We start from the raw sequence: 25,475 nt of genomic DNA, 5'->3' as shown, positions 1-25,475 counted from the left end.
AACCACTGGACAGAAGTGTTTATGGTCCGTTCAAAAAGTTTTTCAACACCTTTGCTGACGGCTGGAGAAAAACCCATCCCGGTACTCGAATGACAATATATATACAACTTGCCAGGAATTGTTCGGGAATGTCTGCCATTAGCGATTACACCATCCAATGTTCAAGCAGGCTTCAAATGTACAGGAATATTCCCCTTCAACCGATGCATATTTCAAGAGCACGAATTTGCCCCTTCCAGCGTCACTGATAGGCCTGATTCTGCGGCACGAACAGAAACCCCCGACGAGGCACCTACTAATGATGACAATGAAGTTAATGAAACAGAACAATCAAGTAAGTTGGAAGAAACTAGTTGTACCCAGAACAAAGAGCAATGCAACCCTTGCAATGAACCTCTTCCGTCAACCTCAACAGCTGTTTCTCCGGCTGACATTCGACTTCTGCCTCATGCAGAATCTAAGGAATCAGCACCTCGAAGGAAAAGAAAGAAAAGTGCTATATGGACAGATACACCCGAAAAAGAACTACTTATGGCACAGCAAAGATCGAGACCAGAAAACAGCAAAGGGAAAAAGAGGCTGTTCGACAGAAGTGATAGTCATCAATCAAAGAAGAGAACTGCAAGCAGAAGCGCAAGAAGGTGTCAGGAATGCAGCTCTGAAGGCGACGAATGTTTTTGTTTAGTTTGCCTTGAGAAGTGGTCCAATAGTGCATCTGGTGAGCAATGGGTGCAGTGCTTAACTTGTGACAACTGGTCACATGAGAAATGTACCAAAGGAGACAGCTTTTACATTTGTCATAACTGTCAGTCAGAATGATCAGATATATCTTTGTTAGAAACAGTGTTTGGGACATGGTATGGTTCGATTAGCCTTCTTATTAATGAAAGCACAGTTAGCTAATTGTTAATCATTGTGTAAGGGTACATGTTATTTCCAGCAAAAAAATAAATTGTATTTCTGGTAAATGTTAGTATGTTACATTGACCCCCGAGCAAGGGTCAATTGTAACATTTGTCACACATTTTTAAAACATTAATTATGATTAGCATATTATATATGGCGGGATCGTGACTGCATAATATCAATAACAACATATTGTAGTGTTTCCATGCCGATTTTCACGCTGCAAAGATAAATAGTTTCATAGGAAATGCATCATTTGTCAAAATTGTTACAATTGACCCCGCTCTCCCATACTTAAACCACCTCCCAGACAAAAATTTATGGTTGCATCTCTGACTCCTTGTATTGTATCCCCCTACCCTTCATATATCTATACATATATACAGCGTGTCTTAAAAGTCCTGCAGGATTCTAAAAATCTAAACATAATGTTAATTTTCTTAATGGTTTGATAGAGAAAATTCTGACATTGAAGTTATGCCATAATTATATTTGGAATGCATTTATCGTGCATTTTCTGGTTTTCAAAAATATAGTTTGTGTTCTTGTTTTCCATTATTAGCTAATGTAAAATTGAACGTTTTGAAAAAATGTATCAAAAGTCCTGCAGGATTCTAAAAATCTAAACATAATGTTGTTAATTTTCTTAATGGTTTGATAGAGAAAATTATGACATTAGCCCCCCCCCCCCTTTCCCCCAAGTGATCAACCTAGCTACATCCCTGGGAAATTGACATTTTATTGCTAAATTCAAAACAAGTTTGTTTGTTTTGTGATGAAAGCTAAAACTACTGTGGGATTTGGGGTAGCTCTTACAAGTTAGGAAGCTGAAAGTCGATCTGGAAATGGGGCTACAGCTCCCTAGAAATTTTGAGAAAACTAAATTTTCAAATTAAGGCAGTAAAGAACTCAGATAAAACCGAAGTGGTAACTGCAACCCCCTCCCCCATACATAATACACATATACATATTAAAAAGGTAATAACAGAATTTGGGGAACTTTGTGATTCATATTATTACACACTAACAGACCTGGATATTGACACTGTGATATTGTGCTGTTTTCTTCAATTTTGGTTCCTAGGGTGTCTTCTTTTCTAAAACTTTGTTAATAACATGAATCTGAGAATAGTTATACATAAGCAGTTCCTTAGCAATTAAACAACATGAATCTAGTTCAATCTCTGTAGAATATTACTTGAGTTTCATATATGACCAGTTTCCAAAGTCTAATGATGTAAGTAAGTAAAATTATAGAAATGTCAAAATATAAAGAGAAGAAACAGGGCAGATGGTATTTTGGTGGGATTGCAGCTAGCCTTGCTGCATGTGTGACTCATCCACTTGATCTGCTGAAGGTAAATAATGTTTTTTAGAGCTTTGCAACCTAAGTTTGAGGTTTCTACTTCACAATATTGAGTCAAGTTCAAAGATGCATGAATGCATATTGAAACTATACAATATAAAACCTGCCCGACACTGGGGAATCAACCAATAGCCAATTGTGGATGGATTAGCGAGAAAACTGGTTTTAATTGCAGCAAAGCCTTCTTTCTACATTCAAAAGTACTACTACTTTGCTTCATTATAAGTGTACATGCACATATATGAAAACAATATTCAATTAAGTGATGTACCCAGTGTTTTTTTCTGCTGGTACACTGTCAAACACCAGATAACACTTTACTATACCGGAGATGGATTTCTTCAAATTTACAGGAGAAAGTACTTACGCAAATCATTTTCTGTAGCGTTGTTGATGTTTGGGAATGTAGTTTTGATCCATTTTAATGCGAATGCATGTGGTTTTCTACGAAAATCTCTTTCCGACGCACTATTGCTGCTGCCGCCATTTGCTTTCTGCACAAGAGCACAATATGCACTATTGCTACTGCTACAAGATGACGTGTCGAGGATGTGTCGTGAAGTTGTTGCCGCTGTGGAAGATGCCGTGGAATTTGTAATTCAACACGGAATCTTGAAGAAAAAAGTGGAATGCAGGACGTGGAAGGTTAAAATTAAAATAATTCCGTGTATTTTCTTTCATCGAGAAAAACCGATGTTGTCCCTATATGCTAAATTGAACAAAAGGAGTGCTAATGGAACCTAACCTAACAGACCTAACCTAGTAGGCATACCTCGTCCCCGTGATGGTTCGTGGGGCTATCATGAATTTTTGGGTTAACGTCAATGGTTTTTGGAGCTACCGGTGGATGATTTGTGGGAAATAAAGAACAACAGTAAGTACTCGTTAATGTAAGAAATATACATTATTTTCGTTAGGAATTCATTATTTCACCTAAAGAAATGTTCTGCAATGCAGAATAGTATGTTAGCAATGTAAAAAATTGCGAAATAAATCATTGATAGGTGTCTCCGGTATAGTAAAGTAGTACCAAACACCTTTTTGTAGATGTTCACTTACAAACATATAACATTCTTATAATGAACACAATAACAAACGAACTTCAAGAGTACCAGAAACTTTCTTCCCAGAAAAAAAGCAATGGGTGTACCCATATAGCTGTCATTTTGTACATCATCATTCATTTTTTAAAAAAATCTTGAACTTTTACCTTTTACATAATGTTTTATTTTTCTTGAAGAAGACCTGGATGAAATATGTTCCTTGTGAATATATTATTATTATTAGTATTATTATATTATCGATGGTTCAAGCCTAGTTTTTATTTTCTAAATATTATAATGGTATATGGAAAACTTACATTAAGTAATTTTGTAAGCAGTTATTGAATATTATGTTTTACATTGGAAGATACCTTACGTAGAAAAATATACATATTATTCATCAATGTCACTGACGAAAATACCTAAGAAGCCTTCATTTTTCATAACGTTTTTATGATAAAATATGTCCTTTTGCACGAACATATAAAATCATGTGTATGTTTGCAATGATAATAATTGCATATTCATTATAGGTCCATCTTCAAACACAAGAAAAAGGTATTTCAATTATTCAGCATACTGTGGATATCATCCGATCTGAAGGCATCCTTTCTTTGTATTCTGGGATATCTGGTTCTATACTTCGCCAACTTACATACTCTACTACAAGGTTTGGGGTCTATGAGGTAAGTGCATGGAGTATCAAATTATCATGAGTAAGTTTAGATTTTTTTTTTATATTATCAATATTCTACAGATATAAATTTTGATATGATGAATCACACAGAGGACTCAAGGAAAATGCCACTATGCTACATGCATTTTAACCTGATAAAAATCCTCGAGTTCTGAACAAGCCTCAATAACACAAGCAAGTCGATGGTTATACTGTTTCTTCTCTGATTGATTGTAAAAGGGGGAATCATAACTACTTAGGTTCAAACAAGCATTCTTGGGTTACTTGCCAGGTTAAATCAACATTAGCATCCAACATTTCAAGCACGTGCCTGAAGATATAAGCAATGTATGCCCTTGAAATGTTGGACTCTAATGCTGGCTTAACCTGGCTGGTAACCTGAGAACACTTGTTGCCAGGAAAGCTAAAATTCGTACTACTATCGGGCAGAGTGGATTGATTTAAAAAATCACCGATTTAAATCACTCTAAATAATAATTTATACAATAACATACATACGGATTTTGTAGATATCAGAAACACTTTTGGTGAAAGTACATTACTCTTGGTCTCGTACTCATTTAATGGTTCTAAGATAGGAAAATAAAGGAAATAAAATACAGGGTTATTCAAAATGATGGATACACTTTCATTCATGTATATTTCGTTGAATATACATTACATATTAATAATATACATACAAGAGAGAGAGGAAAGTCTAAAGTTTACAATCTTACAATAGAGGTTACAGATGTTCAATATGGCTGCCACCTGCTGCTCGGCAAACATCTAAGCGGTAGCCGAACTCATTCCACACACGAAGAAGCATCTCTTGTGTAACCGAGTTCACTGCAGCTGTGATACGGTTCTGCAGGTTGGCCAGAGTTTGACATACCACCACAGGAAAAACTCACATAGTGTGACATCAGGAGATCTCGGGGACCACGACAGAAGAGTCAGGTCTTCATTTCCTATGCGACCTATCCATCGGTGAGGAAGGGCTTCATTGAGAAACGGCGTCTCAAAACTCGCCATACAGTTGCTTGAGGTATTCCAAGTTCTCAGCTAGCTGCATTAGTTGACTTTCTAGGACTGCGCACAAAACTGCCTTCAATTCGTCTTACATTGTCCTCTGACACACGAGGTCGGCTCGTGCTTTTTCCTTTGCCGAGACATCCAGTTTGCTGAAATTGGTTAAACCAACGGTATATGCTCCTCCTAAATAGTGGTTCTATGCCGAATCGAAGACGGAATGCTCGCTGCACTGCTGTTGCCGATTCAGGTTTGCCGACTCAAGCACGCAGAAAACCTTGTGCTGCACGATGGCCATCTTACTCGGAACTGAACTGAAGGGTCCTTGGTGGCACGAGCATGCGCACTCGAGTATTAGGTTACGCAACTGCGCTCTAGCGGTAGTATTAGAAACTTTAGACCTTCCCCTCTCTCTTGTATGTATATTATTCATATTCAATGTATATTCAAGGAAATATACATGAATGAAAGTGTATCCATCATTTTGAATAACCCGGTATATGTACTGATGGTGCGAAGCTCATACGAAAGGAAATGTAAACACATGATTTCTCTTAACTTAAAATTCAATAATTTTAAGGGCAAAAATAGCAAACATTTTGTGTAGAAAATATACAAAATACTAATCATGTTAAACCATAAATAGTGTCAATATCATTAGACTGTAAATAAACATAGCAGCTGATATTATTCAAACTATCATTAAAAAACAAAATTCAGGTACAAACACTATAAAAATATTAAAGTTAATATTTTAAGGTACAATTATAGAGTACATCCAGAATGTTTTAGTTTCACTGGAAGAAAAGTTACTGAAATTATTATTAGTTTAATTAATAAACTCCATAGTACGTAGTTACAGTATCAGAAACAGAAAAATGTTATGTTTATGTACATTTCTTATTTGCTTTAATCAAACTGTTCAAATACTTTACAGGGCCATTTATTAGAAAAAGCCTTTCCATAAAAAACATATATCTATGTGCATGGTGCCAAAATCCATGCAAGTAATTTTAAGCATGATTTTTTTTAAAAAAAATAAAAATCGGATTTAAATTTAAAAATCAACAAAAATGTTGTTTTTTTAAAATAAAAAATCATGATTTTTATCCACTCTGCTATCGGTCATTGCACATGAAATGTCGGATTTCAAGAAAACATAAGTTGAAGGCATGCCACGCGACCATATAGATACAATATGGATGTTAGCCAATACGTGTACTTCTCTCCTCTCCTCTACATCCACCATACTCACCAGATCTCTCGCCAACCGACTGCCACTTTCTTACACATTTGGACCATTATTTGGTGGCGAAAAGGTTCACCAATGAAGCAGCTTTCAAAATCGCCTATGAGGAGTTGCTAGAGTACAGAACGCTCACTTCCACGAAAGAGGCATTAATGCAGTAGTATCTCATTGGGAGAAATGTATAGCATAGAACGGTCTAGCCTAGTTCCTTGCCACTGAGTTACTGTTGTTTGAAGTTTCACTATCAAATCTGAAATTTCATGTGTAACGACCTGATCTTGCACCATTATGTTCTATGAGGACAAGTTCTTCAACAAAATATAGAATAAATCTTACAAATCAAAGAATGCCTTGATTAAAAATCATATTTTGGAAAAATTATGACCAAAACTGAAGTCCCCATATCCAAGGTAACAGCAGAGGTGGTATAGGGGCACCAGAATCTCATTAGCCCACAAACAATGTCTTTCACTCATCCCTAAAACTCCTGTTTGCTCTTAATGATGATTCATCTCTTGTTGATGTTAGATGCTGCATATAATTCAATAGTTTAACCTAAATTAAGAAAAACCATGATGAAATAATGACAATGAATAATTTATTCTTTACTTCTAGGCTGGAAAGAAGTCTTTTACAAAGAAAGGAGAAAACCTATCTTTCCCCAAAGCAGTGGGTCTGGCTGGTTTTGCTGGTGCTCTTGGAGGTCTTGTTGGAACTCCTGGAGATTTGGTGAACGTTCGCATGCAAAATGACATCAAACTTCCCCTGGAGCAACGAAGACAGTGAGTGAGAATTCTACTTACAGGAAAATATCATTATCCAGTAATCCTACAAGTGTAGTTTTTGAAAAAAATCCTGTAGGGGAAATTCCTACGGCTCTGCGGAACAGAGACTAACTGACACTGTGAAAATCTCGAATTCTACACGCCATTTTTCCTTTGAGTGATTGCTTCTGCATTTATGAAATAGGAACTAACAATTTCCATGAAGTTTCATGCACTTACAATGCAGAAAACATAGATAATTAACCACTTTTAAAAATGACCATTGGGAATTTCCCGACTGTTTGGGATACTGAAAAGTCTGGTAATCATTTCCCAAAGTTGGTATCAGGATGGGCAACTTGTTTCTCGTTCCTGACCAACTTTTCGAGATCCTGCACACCCCAAGAAATTCCTGCAGCATCTTCATTTGGATATTGTTTGAAATGTAATTCCCGCTGAAACTACCAAACATTAACAGCTAGACTAGGGAGGATGCCCTTCAACTACCACTGCTGCATCCTACTATAACCAGATACAGATGGTAGAAAATGCTTCATCAGGGTGGCTACAAACAAGCAGAAATAAAATTCCCTGACTTTTCCAGGTTTTCCAGGACAAAATTTACATTTTTTCCTGACAAATATAAACCAAATCCATGTTCTTGCAAATGGAAATAAGAAAGTCATACAGATCCAGGTATGTATTGTATTAAGTACCCATACTAGCTTCCAAGAAATTTACATTTGCCTATGATTTGTATTCAAAATGCAAATTGAAAATTTGAAAATTATTACAATTCACAAGCTAGGAAGGGATTGTGGGATTTTTTGATATGCAGCCAGTTTTCAATAATTTAATTGATTATTTTTAAAATTATGACTAAATGAGATTAGAGTGAAGTGTGATTGATGAAAAAAGAAGTTTTGTAATTTTTCAATATCCTTAGCCTTTCTCGTCATTATATGTTGATATTTCCACTGAGGTTTGGAACCCTCTGCTTGCAAGAACCATGAGTGCAGACTTATTTTTTGATGCATAAACCTACCTACTTCTCTTTTATCTATGAAGCAAACAACTTAACTCTTGCACATAAGTGAAACAATTGATTCGTACAAAACAAAGTGTCATATTTCCTTCATTATCAATGGGATGTTTCCTTCAGTACAAACATCCACAGTATATCCACATGAAATACTGTGAAACTGACTACATGCAGTTATACCATTATTGCTGGCAAAAAGGGTATATAGGGATGTATGAAAAAAAAATTTAATGCAAGCAATTTATAGAAGGAGAATCTACTTCTTTGTACAGGTGCCTGATTTAGCTAATCAAATATTAAAACAGGAACATGTTATTGATAACAGCTTCCAAAAGTTTATACACGAGGAGCATCCAGAAAAAGTTCCAATGGTATCTGTACGCGACGCTAGTGGTTGGAGGATGACACACATATGTAGGCAGAAAAAAGTGGATGCAATCTGGTGGAGTCGCAGCGCAACCATTTTAGGTTACAGATGACAACTCTCATACACTCTCTCCCGTCGACTGCGAGGTACGTGTGGTAATCAGATTGTTGCACGCTCAGAATCCGGCATATAGCCACCAGTAATTGTGTGAGATGTACAGGCCCGACGTCGTGAGCGATAGTATGGTCAGACGATGGTGCAGACAATTTATGGAAGGCCAATCCAGTGCACAACCCCATACAGCTGAGAACATGTGGGCTCTTTTGCATCACATCATGAGAGATCTTGGACCACAGTCCCGGCTTTGCATGTACCGACTTTCATATTTTTGTTCAGCTGAAGAGGTTTCTGGCAGGACAAGGTTTTGACAGTTACACTGTAGTACAAATAGTTCCAGTCTTTGCTGAGAGACACATATGGCATGGCATACAAAATTTAATGCCATGCTACAACAACTGCCAGAACAACGGTAGTGATTCCGCCGAAAATTAGGTTAGGAGTCACTCTAACTAATGCAATAAATTACTACTCACATTCTTCTTTATTTATGCCTAACCGGTAGGGACTTTGATTTTTCATTATCTTTGGTGTTATTCTTTTATATTATTTTTAATATTCGATGTTATTTTTCCCAAAATTCACATTTTCATTTAAGCACATTTCGTGGAAAATATACATAAAATTATACCTTCATGGTATTTTTAAACTACTGTCTTCAATTGTAGGTCACATGGCCTACTTATGTTCGTGCGAGTTTGATACCTTGGAAGTTATGTTCCATACCCCTTTTTAATACAGGGTGACAATTAATGAACTATAAGAAATAAAACCGTCATAATTTCTGAATGGTTCGCGTGATGATGTCCAAACTGCGTGGCTGGCCACAGGGCATGATCAGAATTTGTATGCGTATGCGCACGCAACGTGTTGATGTCGGCCATTTGCAAGTGAAAATGTCACGGTACAGCGTGCAGGATCGTATATCACTTGTGAAGGCCTATTATGCTAGCAATAACAGTCCAATTTAGGCGCAAAGGAATAGTTTGACATCCTGGAGGAGTATTTTGGAGACCGCATTCTGGCTCTGGGTTACGCAGAGGCCACTGGAAGGGGTCTCGCTTGGCCGCCATATTCCCCAGATCTGAACACATGTGACTCATTTTTGTGGGGCTATGTTAAGGACAAGGTGTACAGAAATAACCCCAAAACCATTGCCGAGCTGAAAACTGCCATTCAGGAGGTCATCGACAGCATCGATGTTTCAACACTTCAGCGGGTCATGCAGAATTTTGCTATTCCTCTGCCCCACATCATCGCCAGAGATGGCAGACATATCAAACATGTCATAACCTAAATCCGAATGTCTGTAGTGCCGTTTACATGTGCAATACAGTTTGTGTACTGCGTGGTTTGTCACTAATTTCCGTTTTACTTCATATAGTTCATTAATTGTCACCCTGTATAAAGGTAATGGGATTTTTTCCCGTATATACTCAAAGGTGCAAAATGGCGACACACCCAAAAATTTTAAATCAATTTCACGTAACAGCTACCGATATATTATGGCACCAAAAATTGGCATTATATACAGTGCGGCAATTTGAAATCGAGACTGGTGCTGTAAAAAATAAACTAGTCTTCATAAAAAGTTATTTACCTTGGATCATTCAAAGTAGGACCCTCCTGCATCCACACATTGTAGTGCAATGCCTACCAGTGCATGGAAGGATTGCTGAAATTCGTTTTGTGTAACGCTTTTTAAAATCCATGTAGTAGCCTTCTTGATTGTTGGTACATCATAAAAGTAGGAACCTTTCAGTGCAGATTTTGGTATAGGGAATAAAAAATAATCACACGAAGCCATATCTGGTGAGTAGGCAGGGTGTGACAACACACAGAGTCAATTTAGGGTCAAAAAGTTCTTCGCAATCACAGTCTTGCGACTTGGGGGTACTGCCATGGAGCAGACGCCACCTGCCATCATCCCGATACTCGGGCCTCACAGTGTTACTTTTTGCACCAAACGTTTCAGTACCTCAAGATAAAATGCAGCAGTAACAGTCTGTCTGAAATTTCAGTCTTCAGTAATGATTATCCTCACTTTCTCAACCAGTTTGGTGTTCTCACCGTCCCTGCTACACCTGGATGCTTGTCATGTGCAATTGGCTCCCGTCCTTTACTGAAACGCCTGAACCATTCAAATACACGCATACAGGATAAACAATTGTCCCCATAGACTTGATACAACATGTCAAACGTTTCCGCAGCAGTTTTACCCAAGAGCTCCCTTGATATTTGCTCTTTGTTCCATGTTGAAATCACGACGGATGCACTTTCACGACACATGCCCACATTCAACAATGCCACAAGCAGCAATGTCGCTCAAGGTCAACAAGCTCTGCGTCGATTGTTCGTGAGATACCCGTTACTTGTTCGCACCACAGCAAGCTTGCACCAAATTGCCGCACTGTGTATTTTTCTTTACTTTTTCATTGATAAGTTTCTCAAAATTCGCGTTTTTAGTTTAGAACATTTTTTCTGCCAAATATACCAAAACATATACTTTCAGTGTGCTTTTCAAACTATTATTTTAAATTGTAGGTCACATCGTCTACGTATTTTCGTGATAGTTTAATATGTTGGAACCGATTTTTGAGGAATTTATTTTCCATTATTTCTAGCTCAATAAATGCTGATGTTATGACTCCCCTGTGGCGGTAGGTGAGCACTCTATCTCCGCTAAAATTGCACCACTTCTCACTACAAATACTGATGATGCGGCTCAGTGTTACAGTAGATACACACTCAATCTCCTGTCAGAACCCCGCCACTTTGCTCTGTGATGCCAATTGTTCTGATAGAAGTTGAAAAAATCATGGGAAATACGTGATTTAATGTGGCTGTTGGAATTATTTCACATATAACATGCATTATATTTTTCTCTTGGATAAAATGTTGGAAAACTTAACATGCACAAATATGACATATTTTATTTTTTAAGCCTAAAAAAGACAAGAATGTTGAATATCGCTGTATTTTTTGTTGTTAAAGCACATTTTTTTAAAAAATTCGTGAGAAATACCAACAATTCACATTTATGCCAAATTTGCATTATTTCGCTATTTTGAACGGGTGAAAAATGTGTCCAGAGATCACTGCACATTCATAAACACTACTTCGTAGCAATTAACATTTTTCACTGTTATCGCGTTTGAGAAATATCAAGGTCCCTATTAATTGGAACTTACTTTCTGGATGCCACTCGTATAAATCAGTATATGAAAAGTGAACATTTAGCAGGACTGGCAGAGAAATTATTCAAGTAATTATATTAAAGTAATTATTATTTGTATTTTATTTCATAACATTAACTTCACTCAGTGACCGATTAATAACCATCTCTCACTAGTTTAAACAGACAGGACAGAGAGGGTTGTGAATTGCAATGGGAGTGTTGAGGTTGGGTGTATGCACTTGTCAAATTTGTATAACATTTACCAATACAGCTTTCTGTTTCACTTTTTCGTGATATTATTCTTCAACTACTACGTCCCGATTTTATGGTTTCTTCTTGATATCGAAGTGCAATGGCATTGTAAATGTACGTTAACTTATGCAAAACCAATATTACATCTGGATGACGAAAGAAAACCTTCGTATGCATTGCTACATTAAATAAGGTTAAATGAGCCAGAAGAGTAATAAAATTCTAGCAGCATATTTGCAGTGATGCAACAACAACAGACTAATAAGGAGACTCAGTTTTGTTGGATGTTCCATCCGACAAACATCGTAAAATACAAAAAATGTCACACTGGAACATCCAAGAAACATCTGATTCACAAGAGAGCAATGCATGCCATTTTTGTCGGATGTAGCAGAATGACAAATATCGAACTGTAACGTTTGACAAAAATCGCATGCACAAACAAACCCAAAAAGTTTGTTGAATGAAATGTGGTACAACACCAGAGAAACTTGGATATACAAGGCTCTGTTTATGCATGCGATTTTTTGTCAGATGTTGCACTCTGAAGACATTCAACAAAAATCAATTCCACAAGACTGCCATGCATGCGATTTTTGATGCATGTTGTAGTGAGACATTTTGTCAAAGTTCAACATTAATTCGACTATGATATCCGACAAAAATCGTATGCATCAATGGAGCCTACAATGTTCATGCTGTAGCATGATATTCTACAAATTACAGGGTTGCATAGCGGCCTTATTTGTTTCAATGTTCCTTCAGAATGTCCGACAAAATGCCGTAGTACGACATCTATCAGATGGTGCCCCACCCCCCAATCCACTCCTTCTGTTGACAGTTCTGTCCCTTTACTACTCCCATGCAGACAAGAACAAATGATAAATCAATGAATTTTCCACGTAATACAGGGTGTTCGGAATGGGACCGACGGTTTTTAAAAGTGTGTGGTTTTAATATGGGCAGAGATAGGGAAGAAAGAAAACATACATTTTGAAGGAAAACTCAAAAAGTTTTGTTCAGCAAATTTTGATAGTTGTACGACTACCGGTGATGGCGCTAGTATCGCTGAAACGAAAAATGGCGTCGGTACTCGAAAAGGCGCAATGCGTGTGGTGGTTTGCAGAGACAAAAAGTGTTGTTCAAGTGCAACGAAACTTCCGACGTGTTTACCACAAAGATCCTCCATCACGCAACAGTATCCAGGCATGGAAGGAACAATTTTTATTGACAGGGAGTGTAGTGAAACCTCACAGTGGTGGTAAATCACGTGTGTCAGACGAACGGGTGGAGTCAATAAGAGAGTGTTTTACACGTAGCCCGAGAAAGTAATTCGCGCAGCGAGCAGGCAGCTGGGAATTCCAAGGTCAACTGTGCACAATGTGGTACATAAACGATTACGTTTGTGTATAAGTTGCAATTGTTGCAAGAAATTAAGCCTAACGACAAGCCAAAAAGATTAGCATTTGCCAATGAAATTCTACACAAGATTGATAATCAGCATAATTTTCTATCGAACATTGTTTCCTCAGATGAAGCAACTTTTCACTTGTTTGGCTGTGTTAACAGACACAATGTTAGGATATGGGGATCAGAATCCGCATGCGTATGTGGAACATTCCACAGACGGTCCAAAATTGAATGTTTGGTGCGCTTTAACAGAAAATGTGTTCCTAGACATGCTACAAAACTTTGCAGTTCCCCAATTACAACATTTCCAACCTCAAGTGATTTTCCAATTGGATGGTGCCCCGCCACATTGGAGCCTACAAGTGAGGGAGTATCTTGATACAGAATTTCCGGAAAGTTGGATAGGCAGTGATGGGCCAATTAGGTGGCCACCATGCTCCCCTGATGTAACCCCTCTGGACTTTTTCCTGTGGGGGTATGTGAAAGACATTGTGTATTCCGGTGAAAAGGTTCGTAACCTTGAACTGATAACCCACATTCGGAACATCATTGCTTCTGTCACACCTCAGATGTTACAGAATACGTGGAGAGAGATTGATATTTTGACTCACAAATAGAGCTCATGTGGAGTTATACTGAGTTCCAATGACTTGTAAGTAATACCAATAAAACTTTTTGAGTTTTCCTTCAAAATGCATGTTTTCTTTCTTCCCTATCTCTAACCATATTGAAACCACACACTTTTAAGAGAGAGAGAGAGAGAGAGAGAGAGAGAGGGAGAGAGAGAGAGAGAGAGAGGATCTCTCTCTCTCTTTCTCTCTCTAAAACAGTCAGTCCCATTCCGGACACCCTGTATTTAGAAGCTTATCAATTTTTTCTGCCCCTCTGGAAATTCCCCTCCCTCTGTCATCACTGGTTTCTGGCGCCATGGTTGTGTTCTGCATAAAAGGGGCCTAAAAGTCGAGGGCGAGATATAGCAACAAGAGGTCCTGTTTCCATGCAGCACTTCATAACGACATCTTTCAAAGCAAACGCCTGGCACATTCATTCCATCGCATAAAAAAAAAACTTAAGACTTCTTTTGACCTCTCAAATTTCCTGATTTTTCCCGGTTTTCCAGGTCCTTTGCCACCCTGTTCATGTTTTCCTTAATTTCTCTATTTCTTGAAACTTCAGGTGACTACTGAAGCAGGCAATCAAGATGAAAAAAATAAAATGAAAATGGAGGTCAAGTTTCATGGCTTTATTGAAACCATGAATGTTAAATGTATCACATGGGTAATCCAGTGCTGACCTCCATGGCAGACTGGTTCACACAGCATGCTATGATGCCAGGTTTGAATCCCAGATTGGCGATTGGTGTTTTTAGCAAGTGTCCCTTCATTAATTTTATCATATCACTCATCCTCATCTTTGCTATTAGCCAAAATGGCAGAAAAGCAAAGTAAAATAAACCAAATCAATCCAGTTTTCGCTGTAACTTGTTCGTCTTTTTGAGTTTGGAACAGAAAAAGAAACATGATTTACTATTATTATTGTTTTGTACAGTTTTAAAACAAAATAACTTGGATGGACATCACAAAACAAATCACATAAACTCCACCTAAGCTAACCAAAGAATTTTGTTTGCTTATATTTTCAAGGTACAGACACGCCATTCACGGCCTGAAAGTGGTGTATCAAGAAAGTGGTTTTGCTGGATTGTTCTCTGGAGCATCAAGTGCAACTGTACGAGCTGTAGTAATGACAATTGGCCAATTATCCTTTTATGATCTCCTGAAGGCAAATCTTATTCAGATTGTTCACCTCAAAGATAACATTTCTACTCACCTTCTCGCTAGCACTGGAGCAGTGAGTATTCTTCCTTGTCGTACGCTTGAAGTTGGTCTGATCTCTTCTTATCTTTCTTGCAAAGTAATGTTGCTAAATACACGAGTGAAAATTGCCCAATATTAGTTTTGTTCACTTTTATATTGTTTTTTTTTTTTTTCCAATCAGAATGAAAGATGAAATGAACGAGATGAAAACTCCTCCAAAGAAGTAGTCTCAATGCTTTTTTTTTATTTACTATTAACTTACCTTGGATAGTTTTATACTGGTGGCACAATGGAATGCATAAATATTGCAAATTGCTTCCCACTCTACAAAATGAAGTGAACAAATGTGGTGATGGGCACGTTTGAGTGTAATTGTACAAGTACACAAGTACACGTTCTTACACTGACTGCAAACTTTGTAATAAAGTATACTGCGTGCATGATTATCGCTTCCAGATTTATTAATCATCAAAGAATAACAATAGAGTAGAAACAGGGAGTGTGCAATTAATTTTCTTTCTACTCAGTGGAATATGTACTGTATTTCATTTGCAACTACGAAACCTGTAATATTTATTGCTACTTTAATTCTGCTGTGCCTACGGTTATACAGACCTCATAATTTAAGGAATATAACATTTAGTTTACACACCCATCCATATGGTTCAATATGCTGAAACAACAAAAAAATTCAAAGATGTAATGAACAAGAGAAAACAAAAATGAAAAGTGGACATGTGGAAAATATGAGCGAAATTATTTTTTGGAGACTTCATTTTTACTTTTATCTTATCCATCAAAAGCTAGGGTTTGTTAATGTATAGATAATTGCAGGAACGTGTAAGCATTTCCTTTCCATTTTTCTCATTAGAATTTACATGTGTATTTTGAAGTAGTTTGAATTTTTATGGTATATTTTTTTTTTTTTTGTTGCGAGTCATTTCCTCAGCATATTCTATTTCCAGGGAATTATAGCGACGACCCTCACCCAGCCATTAGATGTGATAAAAACAAGAGCAATGAATGCCAAACCAGGTGAAAATAAGGTATAGTTATGAATTCATTTACTTTGCACAAGAAAATACTAAAGCTAAAATAAAATCTTAAACATAAAACTTGAAGTGTGTGGTGAAAATGATTTTTTCCTCCTCTTAATGTAACACGTGACCCTAAAATACATCATATTTCTTGCAACTTTACATAGAAATTCAGAAAGAAAAAGGTTTCAGTACTTTATTTGCCAAAACCAGAAGGATGAAACTTACATGCTTGGAAAGCATTTACTTGAAGATTTTCAGAAGTTAGCAGCATAAACAATTCTTTTCTGTTCCCGAGTAACAAAGCATCTTATGGAGTTTCCTTCAAGTCTACTTTATCCACAGATAGACTAATTGGCACTGGACTTAGTAGGATCCCAAATAGGATCCAATCTTGCCATCAAAGTACTTGGGTTCAAATCCCAGCTTTGATATGAGCATTCTTTGCAAGTGTCACTTCATCATCCTCATTGTTGCAATCAGCCAAAGTGGCAGAAAGGCAACTCACTTACAAAACTGCAAATGATGAGGCACTATATGCCTCCACCAAGTGATACCACTATCATTGAGGAAGTGAAAGTAACAAAAGGATTGAACTTCAATCCTTGAATAAGACCTTTACAGTGTTTCACCTAAAGTCAGAGACGTGGTGTGCATGTAACTGGTGTTACCGCAGATAACAGCAAAATGTAAAGAAATCAAAAAGTTTTTTCAATAAAATAACAACATTGTTAAATACGTTAACCGACAGCGTTGCAGTCGAGTGTATATTGCAGAGGACATTTTTTTCTGCAGTCGACAAAAGCGAAGAGGCAGGCCATTCTGCTACCCTCAAGAGGTAACAAGAGGTGCCAATGCAAGGGAAGAGCGGGGAAATATTTGTAGAGGCAAGTGTGCTAGGGGATTATTCATATGCCTGTTTAGGGGCCCAGTTGCTACTCCAGCTTACCAGATCAGCAAGTGTTGTCACATTGGATTTCCAGAAAAGAGCTAAATCCTGCCTAAAACGGGGATACTATTTCTCTGAAGCAACTAGAGCTAGACTGCAAAGTCAAAGCTGGATTTAACTACAACTGAGACGGTTTACGTAATAGATGAAAATATAAGTACTTGATGTGATTCGTGATTTGGACAAACCTTGTTCCAAAAACTAAGTTGGCAACAGTAGTACGTACATCTGGACTTCCCTTCCACCGCTGGAGGAGGGGAATTCTGTCATCTGCTCACCGCACAAACGTCCAACTGACTCGAGAAATGTGTGGCTCTTCTTCCCCTTCCCACCTCTTTGCAAAGAAACAGAGATGGTTGACAAGGCTTGACCACTATTCACTGGATTTTCGCGGTAACTCTCTCATAAGTGGTAGTTCTTTCTAGGAGTGATTGTGGCTAAATCATTGAGCGGATTGCAAAAAAAAAAAAAAAGAACGAAATGAATAAAAATCTAGATCAAAGGCATGTTGTTGTTGTTTCTTTGGGGGGGGGGGGGGTAATGTGGAGATGATAACGTCTGATGGCCGGTAACACTTTTCAAAAAGTCACACCACGCCACTGCCTAAAATAGTTTCTCATCGAAATCAGACTCCTATTCCCCAAGAAGACTATAGTCTTTATAAAACTATTTATCTACTTATGAGTCATAGCAGCTGATCATTGGCATTTGCTGATTGTAATACAAATTTTATATAATACAAGACACATTTTGGCAATGCATTTAACATTCATCCAGCACCTTTTCCATGAAGAGTTGGCAACACTGAATCATTGTTCCACAATGCATTTGAAATGCCTTGGCCAGTTCAACAAAGAAGGGTACCACACAAGGTCCACAACTTACAAGGCTACTTTGTTTTTGGATTTGAAAGTAACAGGAATGGGTGTGTGTTTATTGCACATTTATGGTAATCTATAACTGCAAAAAAGAAGGTAGTTCTCATATACGTGTACTGAATATAGCTGCAAAAAAGAAGGTAGTTCTCATATACTTGTACTGAAAAGGGAACGCAATTTTTTTACATTAGGTTATTTGACAGGTGAAAATGAAAAACTTATAACAGTCTACCTCGTTGCCCACCCAGTTCTCTGGATTTTGCTGCCTGCAATCTAACATGACTGGAGAAATAATTCACGATTGAGAACAAATAATTGGTTCCCACTAATGTTAGATGTTATTAGTGTCACTAACCAAATGAAGGAGAGAGAATATAACAGAGAAACGAATCTGGTTTGATGGTTTATCAATGACTAAAACATGGCAATGTTACATTACGCACCAAATTTGAGCCTTATTTGTAACTATTTTGTCCACAAAAATGTACAGCTATATTATTGAGTACTATTTTTTTTCCTTCCATTGCAGAACATTGTTGGCCTGACTATCCAGATCGCCAAGTTGGGACCATTAGCATTCTATAAGGTTAGTAAAAAAAACAGCTTATTTTTTTGCAATAATGAAATCGACAAGTTTTTATTTATCATGATTTTTTTTTTCATTTTTGGTAAATTTATTTTTACATTAAAAACAATTACAATTATGCAAGTGCTTGAAAAGTTCCCATCCGGGGAATGTTTCCAAGCAGGAGAGGCTCTCATATGCTAACAGTTAAAAAGTGTCACATTGTTGAGACCAGTGTGTATATGTGGAAGGGTGCTACTTCGATGGTGATGGTAGCCAATAGTAACAGGTTGTAGCACTAGCTCTGAAAATTTTGGGTACTACCTCATGTGTGCATGTCGTTCTCTCGCAGCAAACCTCTAATATAGAGTTTTCCAATAAGAACAATATGATTTTACAATGAAATAAAATAAAAACTATTTCAGATACAACCAAACTTTTTATATTATTTTGAAGCATAGTTTATTACATTATGTTTTGAATAACACATCATTTAAGTGTCCACCTCAACTTCGTGCACACGAGTGAATACGATGAACCCAATTTTCGATGACTTTGTGCAATAACTTGGGCCTAATGTCACAAATGCAGCATTCAATGTTCAATCTTAATGCATCAAGGGTCCGTGGTCTGTTTGCATAGACTATAGATTTCAAATAACCCCACAAAAAGCAATCTAAAGGAGTTAAATCACAACAATTGCATTTCTTGAAATTATCCTTTCACCAAACTGTTCTTGCAATACGTCGATAGTGGCATTAGCAGTGCGACATGTGGCACCATCTTGTTGGAACCACATGTCCTCCAAATCAATTTCATCTAAATTTGGCCACAAAAAATCTGTTAACATCAATCGGTACAAGTCACTGTAAATGCATCTCCTACAACCAAACAAAATGGTCCGATGATGCTACCATGCCATAAACCACACCATACAGTGACCTTTTGCGGATGCAAGGGCTTCTCGTGAATCTCTTGTGGATTGTTTTCACACCAAAAATGACAATTTTGTTTGTTAACATATCCACTTAACCAGAAATGAGCTTCATCTGAGAAGATAATTTTTTGCTCAAAATTATTCACAAAAGAACGTTTATTTTCATAAAATTTTTGGATAATAACCAAACGTTCTTGAGGCGTGTATTTAGCCATGATGAATTGTCACAGTATACTAAACACAAATGACAACTATAGATCAACCACAAGGGGAAAAACCTTGGGACGAAAAGTCCCCGCGCAACTTTCCCTTCTTCCCTTCAGCTCGGGCCATAAGGAAGCATGATCCACTCTCTCCCTCCCCTACTCACGGGGGTACGGTGCACAGGAGCTGCGGGTCTGCGCAGGTTGTTTTGCTCATGGTTCCACTATAGTGAAACATTTGAAGCATAGTTGCCAGTTAATTTCAAAATCATATCATTCTTATTGGAAAACCCTTTATTTCTAAATGTTGCATTATATCCTTTACTCCTTCATTGAGAGCAAACGTCTACCAATTGTTAAACCAGTCTCACACGGTGGTTGTTAAGTAGGTCCTCACTTCCCGACCATAAACTACCGTAAGATTTTTTCCTTCTTTAGTTCGCGAAGGCAGCAAAAGGGATCTCGCACAATCCTTAAAATCGCATCTTTCAAAATGGTGACTACACAAACACTGTATACCACTTCACAAGTTTAGATGCTAATAACTGAAGATGTGGTAAAATAAGGTTTTCTATTAAAATAATAAGGGAATAACATTGACACTGTTGAAAAATGAAGCACATGTAAACCCTGGCAGTGAATGTGAGTATATAACGTATGTTATTTCAAGTTGATATACCACTTTACGGACATATTATCATAAAGTTGCATTACCTGTATATTACGATAGAAGTTGCATTTTGTAATGAAACTCTTCTCATACGGTTTTGAAATATATTCTCCAATATGAACTGGTCAAATGAAGTACATAAACTTCACAACATTCAAAGTGTGAAAATTGTGGTGCTTATAATAAGTTACCATATTATGTTAATACCCGACAATCCCCGCACCCCCACCTTCTATCTATTGCCCAAAATCCACAAACCTGGCAACCCTGGTAGACCCATTGTGTCCAGCTACAACTCACCTACAGAACGAATCTCAGCCTTTGTTGACTCCCATCTCCAGCCTCTTGTGAAAGCTCTGCCCTCCTACCTCCGTGACACCAACCACTTCCTCCAGAAAATCAGCACCCTCCCACCATTGCCCCCAAATACCATCCTTGCCACCATTGGTCACTTCCCTCTACACCAACATACCTCACTCCCATGGCCTCCGCTCCATAGAATTCTATCTCAATAGCAGACCCAAACCTCACAACCCCAGCACCAACTTCCTGACCCACCTAGCCCACCTTGTCCTCACTTGTAACAACTTCACCTTTGAAAACCAAAATTTCCTACAGATCCGAGGTACAGCCATGGGTACCAGAATGGCCCCATCCTATGCAAACCTCTTCATGGGCAAACTTGAGCAAGAGTTTTTGGCTACCCAACCCCTCCAACGGCTCCGCTTCATCGACGACATCTTCATGCTCTGGACACATGGAGAACCATCCTTGTCAGCTTTCCTGGACCAACTTAACCACTTCCATTCCCTCAAATTCACCTGGACGCACTCCCCCAACCAGATCACCTTCCTGGATGTGGACGTGCACATCGAGGGAGGACACCTGACTACCTCCATCCACATAAAACCCACCAACCACATGCAATACCTACACTTCTCCAGCTCCCACCCGTTCCACACCAAAAAAGCCATTCCATTCTCTCTGGCCCTCAGGGGACAGCGCCTGAACACTTCACCCACCTCCCGCCAGAATTATAACCTCCGCCTACACCAGGCCCTGGTCAACCGTGGATATCCCTCCATCCTGGTCACCAAGCAAATATCGCGAGCTGCCTCACATACCACCACCACCAAGAAACCTGCTGCCACCAACCCACCTGCACTCATCACCCAATACCATCCCCACCTCAACAAAATCAGGCACACACTGCACTCTCTTCTCCCAATTCTCCACAGTGATCCCGAAACCAAAAACATATTTCCCGACAAACCCAGAGTGGTTTTCAAACGCCCACCCAACCTCCAAAACATCCTGGTCCACAACACTCCTTCACCACACATCCAACACCCCCTGCCCATAAATGCTACCGCCCCAGGTGCAAGACCTGCCCCATCCTCATCACTTCTCACACCCTCCAGGTGCACACGGCCACTGGCAAATTTACCCTCCATCCCAAAGGGACCTGCCATGCCTCAAACCTTATCTACATCCTCACCTGCAACATCTGTGGTGATTTTTACCTGGGGGAAACATCAACGGCCCTCAACCTCCGCATCAATAACCACCGCTCCTCCACCCACAACCTGGACTTCACTGTCGCCGTCCACACCAACCACCACAACATCAGTATCAACGACTGCTTCCGGGTAGCGATCATCCATCTCCTACCCCAACCAGCCAACACCTCTGTTCGCAAAAGATGGGAGAGGGCCTATATATCGGCCATGAGTGCAACCACTCCACCTGGCCTGAACAAGGCCACCCAGTAATGCCCAACCCTCTCCCATCCTCCCGCCCCCCTCCCAACTCATCCTACACACACAGTTTACGACGAGCCTTAATGCCCAACCCTCACCCACCCTCCCGCCCAAGTCATCCTACACACTCACAGTTTACGACAAGCCTGGTGACGTAACAGTGTTTTTTTTCGTTCTACGCACCGCTTCTTCTTCGATGGGGACCTGGCAACTCTGCAGGGCCCCAACTTCCGGTTCCGTCTATTTCTCCTCACACCGATGATGCTATGAAGTTAGCGAAAATTTTGAATTTTTCTACTGTCCAGTGAGTGTTTCCTTTTACCTTCTTTGATTTTTACTTAGCCCTTTTGGCCCTCCTTGCTTTTATCCTATATATATATATATATATATATAATTGACACTTCTTTGCTCCTAGAACACTTATTGCGAAAATTTACTTTGAAGTCCATGAAGAACTAATTACAATACACAATTCAACAGAGCCAGAAATGAACCAAGAATAAAGATGGACGCGGAAGAGTTGAGGGTAGTGGAGAGCTTCAAATATCTAGGAAGCATAATTGAGAGAAGTGGAAGAATAGATGAGGAGGTAAACAGAAGAGGACAAATGGATGGTGGACTATATATCAAAGCATTGTATCTAAAGACATCATTTTTAAGGAAGACTAGAAGGGATAGAATAAGGAATGAGGAGATCCGACATACAGTGGGTGTCATGAAGCTTGAGGACAGGATAGATCAGGCACAGATGAGATGGTTCGGACACATGAAGAGGATGATGCAGAAAGACTACCAGTTAGAGCTTACCATGCACAAGGAGTGAGAATAAGGCCAAGGGGGGGGGGGGACCAATAAGTCTGTGGAAAGAGCAGATAACGGAGTGTGTTAGAAGAAGAGGACAAGATTGGAACACCGTGGAAAGTGAGGAGTGGTGGAAGACCAGGAAAAAATGGAGAGGCTTGACTTCTATGCTGACCCAGCCAGAGGAAGGAAACGGCAAAGGAGGAGGATGATGAATATATATATATCATTACAACACTAGCATATATTTACTGCGGTGCTACACACAGCACAGTCTATTTGTTACAGCCACCATACCAGAGAGTAGAAGTACATCTGTATACATATGTGGCAGTTCAGTGTTTACTTCAAAATAGTATTCACGTCGGTTGTGGAAGTAAAATAACAGTATAACAGTAGGAAATTTAGACATATGAAGTATTTATTTAAAACAATAATAATTAGTAGACCCTTCACTCAACAAATAAAATGTTCCCCTCAATCATTTACATAGCTGTATTAGTCTAATGTTTTTATTCGCCTTTAATAAACAGTCAAACATCTATTACCTTTCTTCTATTTCCTACTTCATCTGGCCAGTGTGCAATTCTGATTGGTAGTTCTATGGTATTAACGATGGATTTAAAGACTGTTTCTAATTCTGTCGAGAACTGAATAAAAGGAAGCTCTCACACGATCGTTAAGTAAGGAAGCTAGAAGCCGATCGAGAAGTGAGGACATACCTAACTACCATGTGAGACTGGCTTTACTAAAATGACTGGTTTCTAACATTCTCTTTCTAGGGCTATATTCCTGCACTGCTTCGTCTGTGTCCTCATACAATCCTGACCTTCGTATTTTTTGAGCAATTACGGGAACATTTTGGATATGTGGATAAAAAATTAAGATTTGTAAATTAATGAATAATTAAAAGTGTCGAGTATTTTATTTCTGTACTATAAAAAATATAAAATCTATGGGTGGAAGAGTTTTAGATACTTCTTATTCAAGAAATGGCTTATAAAGTTACTTTTGTCTGTTCTCTTGCACCTTTCAATACTTAAACCAATACAACTACAAAAATTAAGAGAAAATATTCATAGAAAAGTGTCAAAATTACAAACATTAGAAACGTTCAATGTGTAAGGCATGCAATATAATAGGAATCAAATACTTTCCAAACGCTTTCGTAGTCTTTCTTTTTCGTCAGCTTTTAATGGTTTGGCAGAAATTTGAATTTAAAAAAATCGAATCCTGGACAATCTTCTTGACTTACAACGTTACAGGAGTAGCTGATGTCTACCTTTAAAAGTAGAGCATTAAATGTCAATGAACATTCTGCAATCATTGACATGCAATGCCAGCAATAGACCAGAAAGACAAAAGCATATAAAAACAAGAAACCTTTGTTAGTATTTGAGCTTGCAGAGGATGGAGATACGAACTAGAAATAAATGTGTAATAAAATAATATGTAAAATCTGGATTGATACTCAATTGACGATTGATACTCTATGTGAGCCATACACACTACAATAAAACAATGATAGTCTGGAGGCTAAGTTGCAATTTTAAACATTGGCATTGGCGGAATGCACCCTGAGCTGCCATATTAGAAAAATGGAAATCGGATCATCCATTCAAAAGTTACATGCTCTTTAGAGTCATTTTCCAATATGACGACTCAAAATGCAGTATACTGATGCCTACAATGCTAAAAATTACTATTTAGCTATAAATAATTAACTTGCCAAGTTTCATGCTTTTACATATAAAATGCACAATTTTGACTTTAACCTCTAATTATTAGAAATCATGCTTGCACAAGGCCCGAGTCATACTTTAATAATTGGTGCTTTGGCCAATGTGGTATCATTAGGTTTCATTCTTTAAAAAACTTAAAAAGTTTGTTGTAAGCCAACTTTTTTGGCTACTCTGACTGGATCTAGAAGAAACTCCGAAAGCATGGTGGCATCACCTCATATAAAGATTTTCTTATGTGCATAGGGAAGCAAATGAATAGGTTGTAAGGATAAGTTCATTTGTGGGATATGGATAAACATGGCTAAAACTAGGGCAGATCCAATGCTGATGTATCTGTATTGGCTGATACCAGTGGTATCAGTATCAGAAAGTATTGGTTGCAATTAATTTATTTACCGATTCTGGCCGATACTTTTCTGACATTTTGGTCTTTCACGGGCTCTGCAAAAATGCCACAATAATTTATCAGACTAATCATCATGGAAATTTTGCAAAATTTGAAGTTTATTTTCATTTTGCACCATTTTTGTGTGAAAAAAAATGAATTTTGTAATTGCATAACATGTAATTTAATACGTAGAATTTTTTCAGCGAAAACCTGGTCTCTGGCATACCGTGCCCTTGCTCTACCACTGAGCTACCGAGCCAGCCTGGCCTTGCCTGATTCCTTGCTGTCTACGTTTTACCTGAGAAGAATAGTCTCTGCCAGTGCTA

General features: G+C 38.3%; 1 protein-coding gene across 1 annotated transcript; it reads left to right on the top strand.

The window, feature by feature from the left end:
* Positions 1 to 1,994: 1,994 nt before the first annotated feature.
* On the top strand, positions 1,995 to 24,063 carry LOC145989933 (mitochondrial dicarboxylate carrier-like). The gene is made up of 7 exons (XM_083125459.1): positions 1,995 to 2,264; positions 3,849 to 4,001; positions 6,888 to 7,054; positions 15,046 to 15,253; positions 16,185 to 16,265; positions 18,613 to 18,669; positions 23,802 to 24,063. The coding sequence occupies exons 1-7, from the start codon at positions 2,166 to 2,168 to the stop codon at positions 23,916 to 23,918; spliced, it is 882 nt and encodes a 293-aa protein (XP_082981585.1). The 5' UTR covers positions 1,995 to 2,165; the 3' UTR covers positions 23,919 to 24,063.
* Positions 24,064 to 25,475: the final 1,412 nt, after the last annotated feature.

The sequence above is a fragment of the Lepisma saccharinum genome, chromosome 7 (genome assembly GCF_977018435.1).
Source record: "Lepisma saccharinum chromosome 7, izLepSacc3.1, whole genome shotgun sequence".
NCBI lineage: Eukaryota > Metazoa > Arthropoda > Insecta > Zygentoma > Lepismatidae > Lepisma > Lepisma saccharinum.
This window is presented reverse-complemented; position numbering and strand designations above follow the sequence as displayed.

Bases quoted from the DNA above. Each gene is read 5' to 3' on its own strand.
- LOC145989933 (XM_083125459.1), top strand. From the start codon at position 2,166: ATGTCAAAATATAAAGAGAAGAAACAGGGCAGATGGTATTTTGGTGGG. The intron at 2,265-3,848 runs GTAAATAATGTT...TATTCATTATAG, and splicing joins ATCCACTTGATCTGCTGAAG to GTCCATCTTCAAACACAAGA. The intron at 15,254-16,184 runs GTGAGTATTCTT...TTCTATTTCCAG, and splicing joins TTCTCGCTAGCACTGGAGCA to GGAATTATAGCGACGACCCT.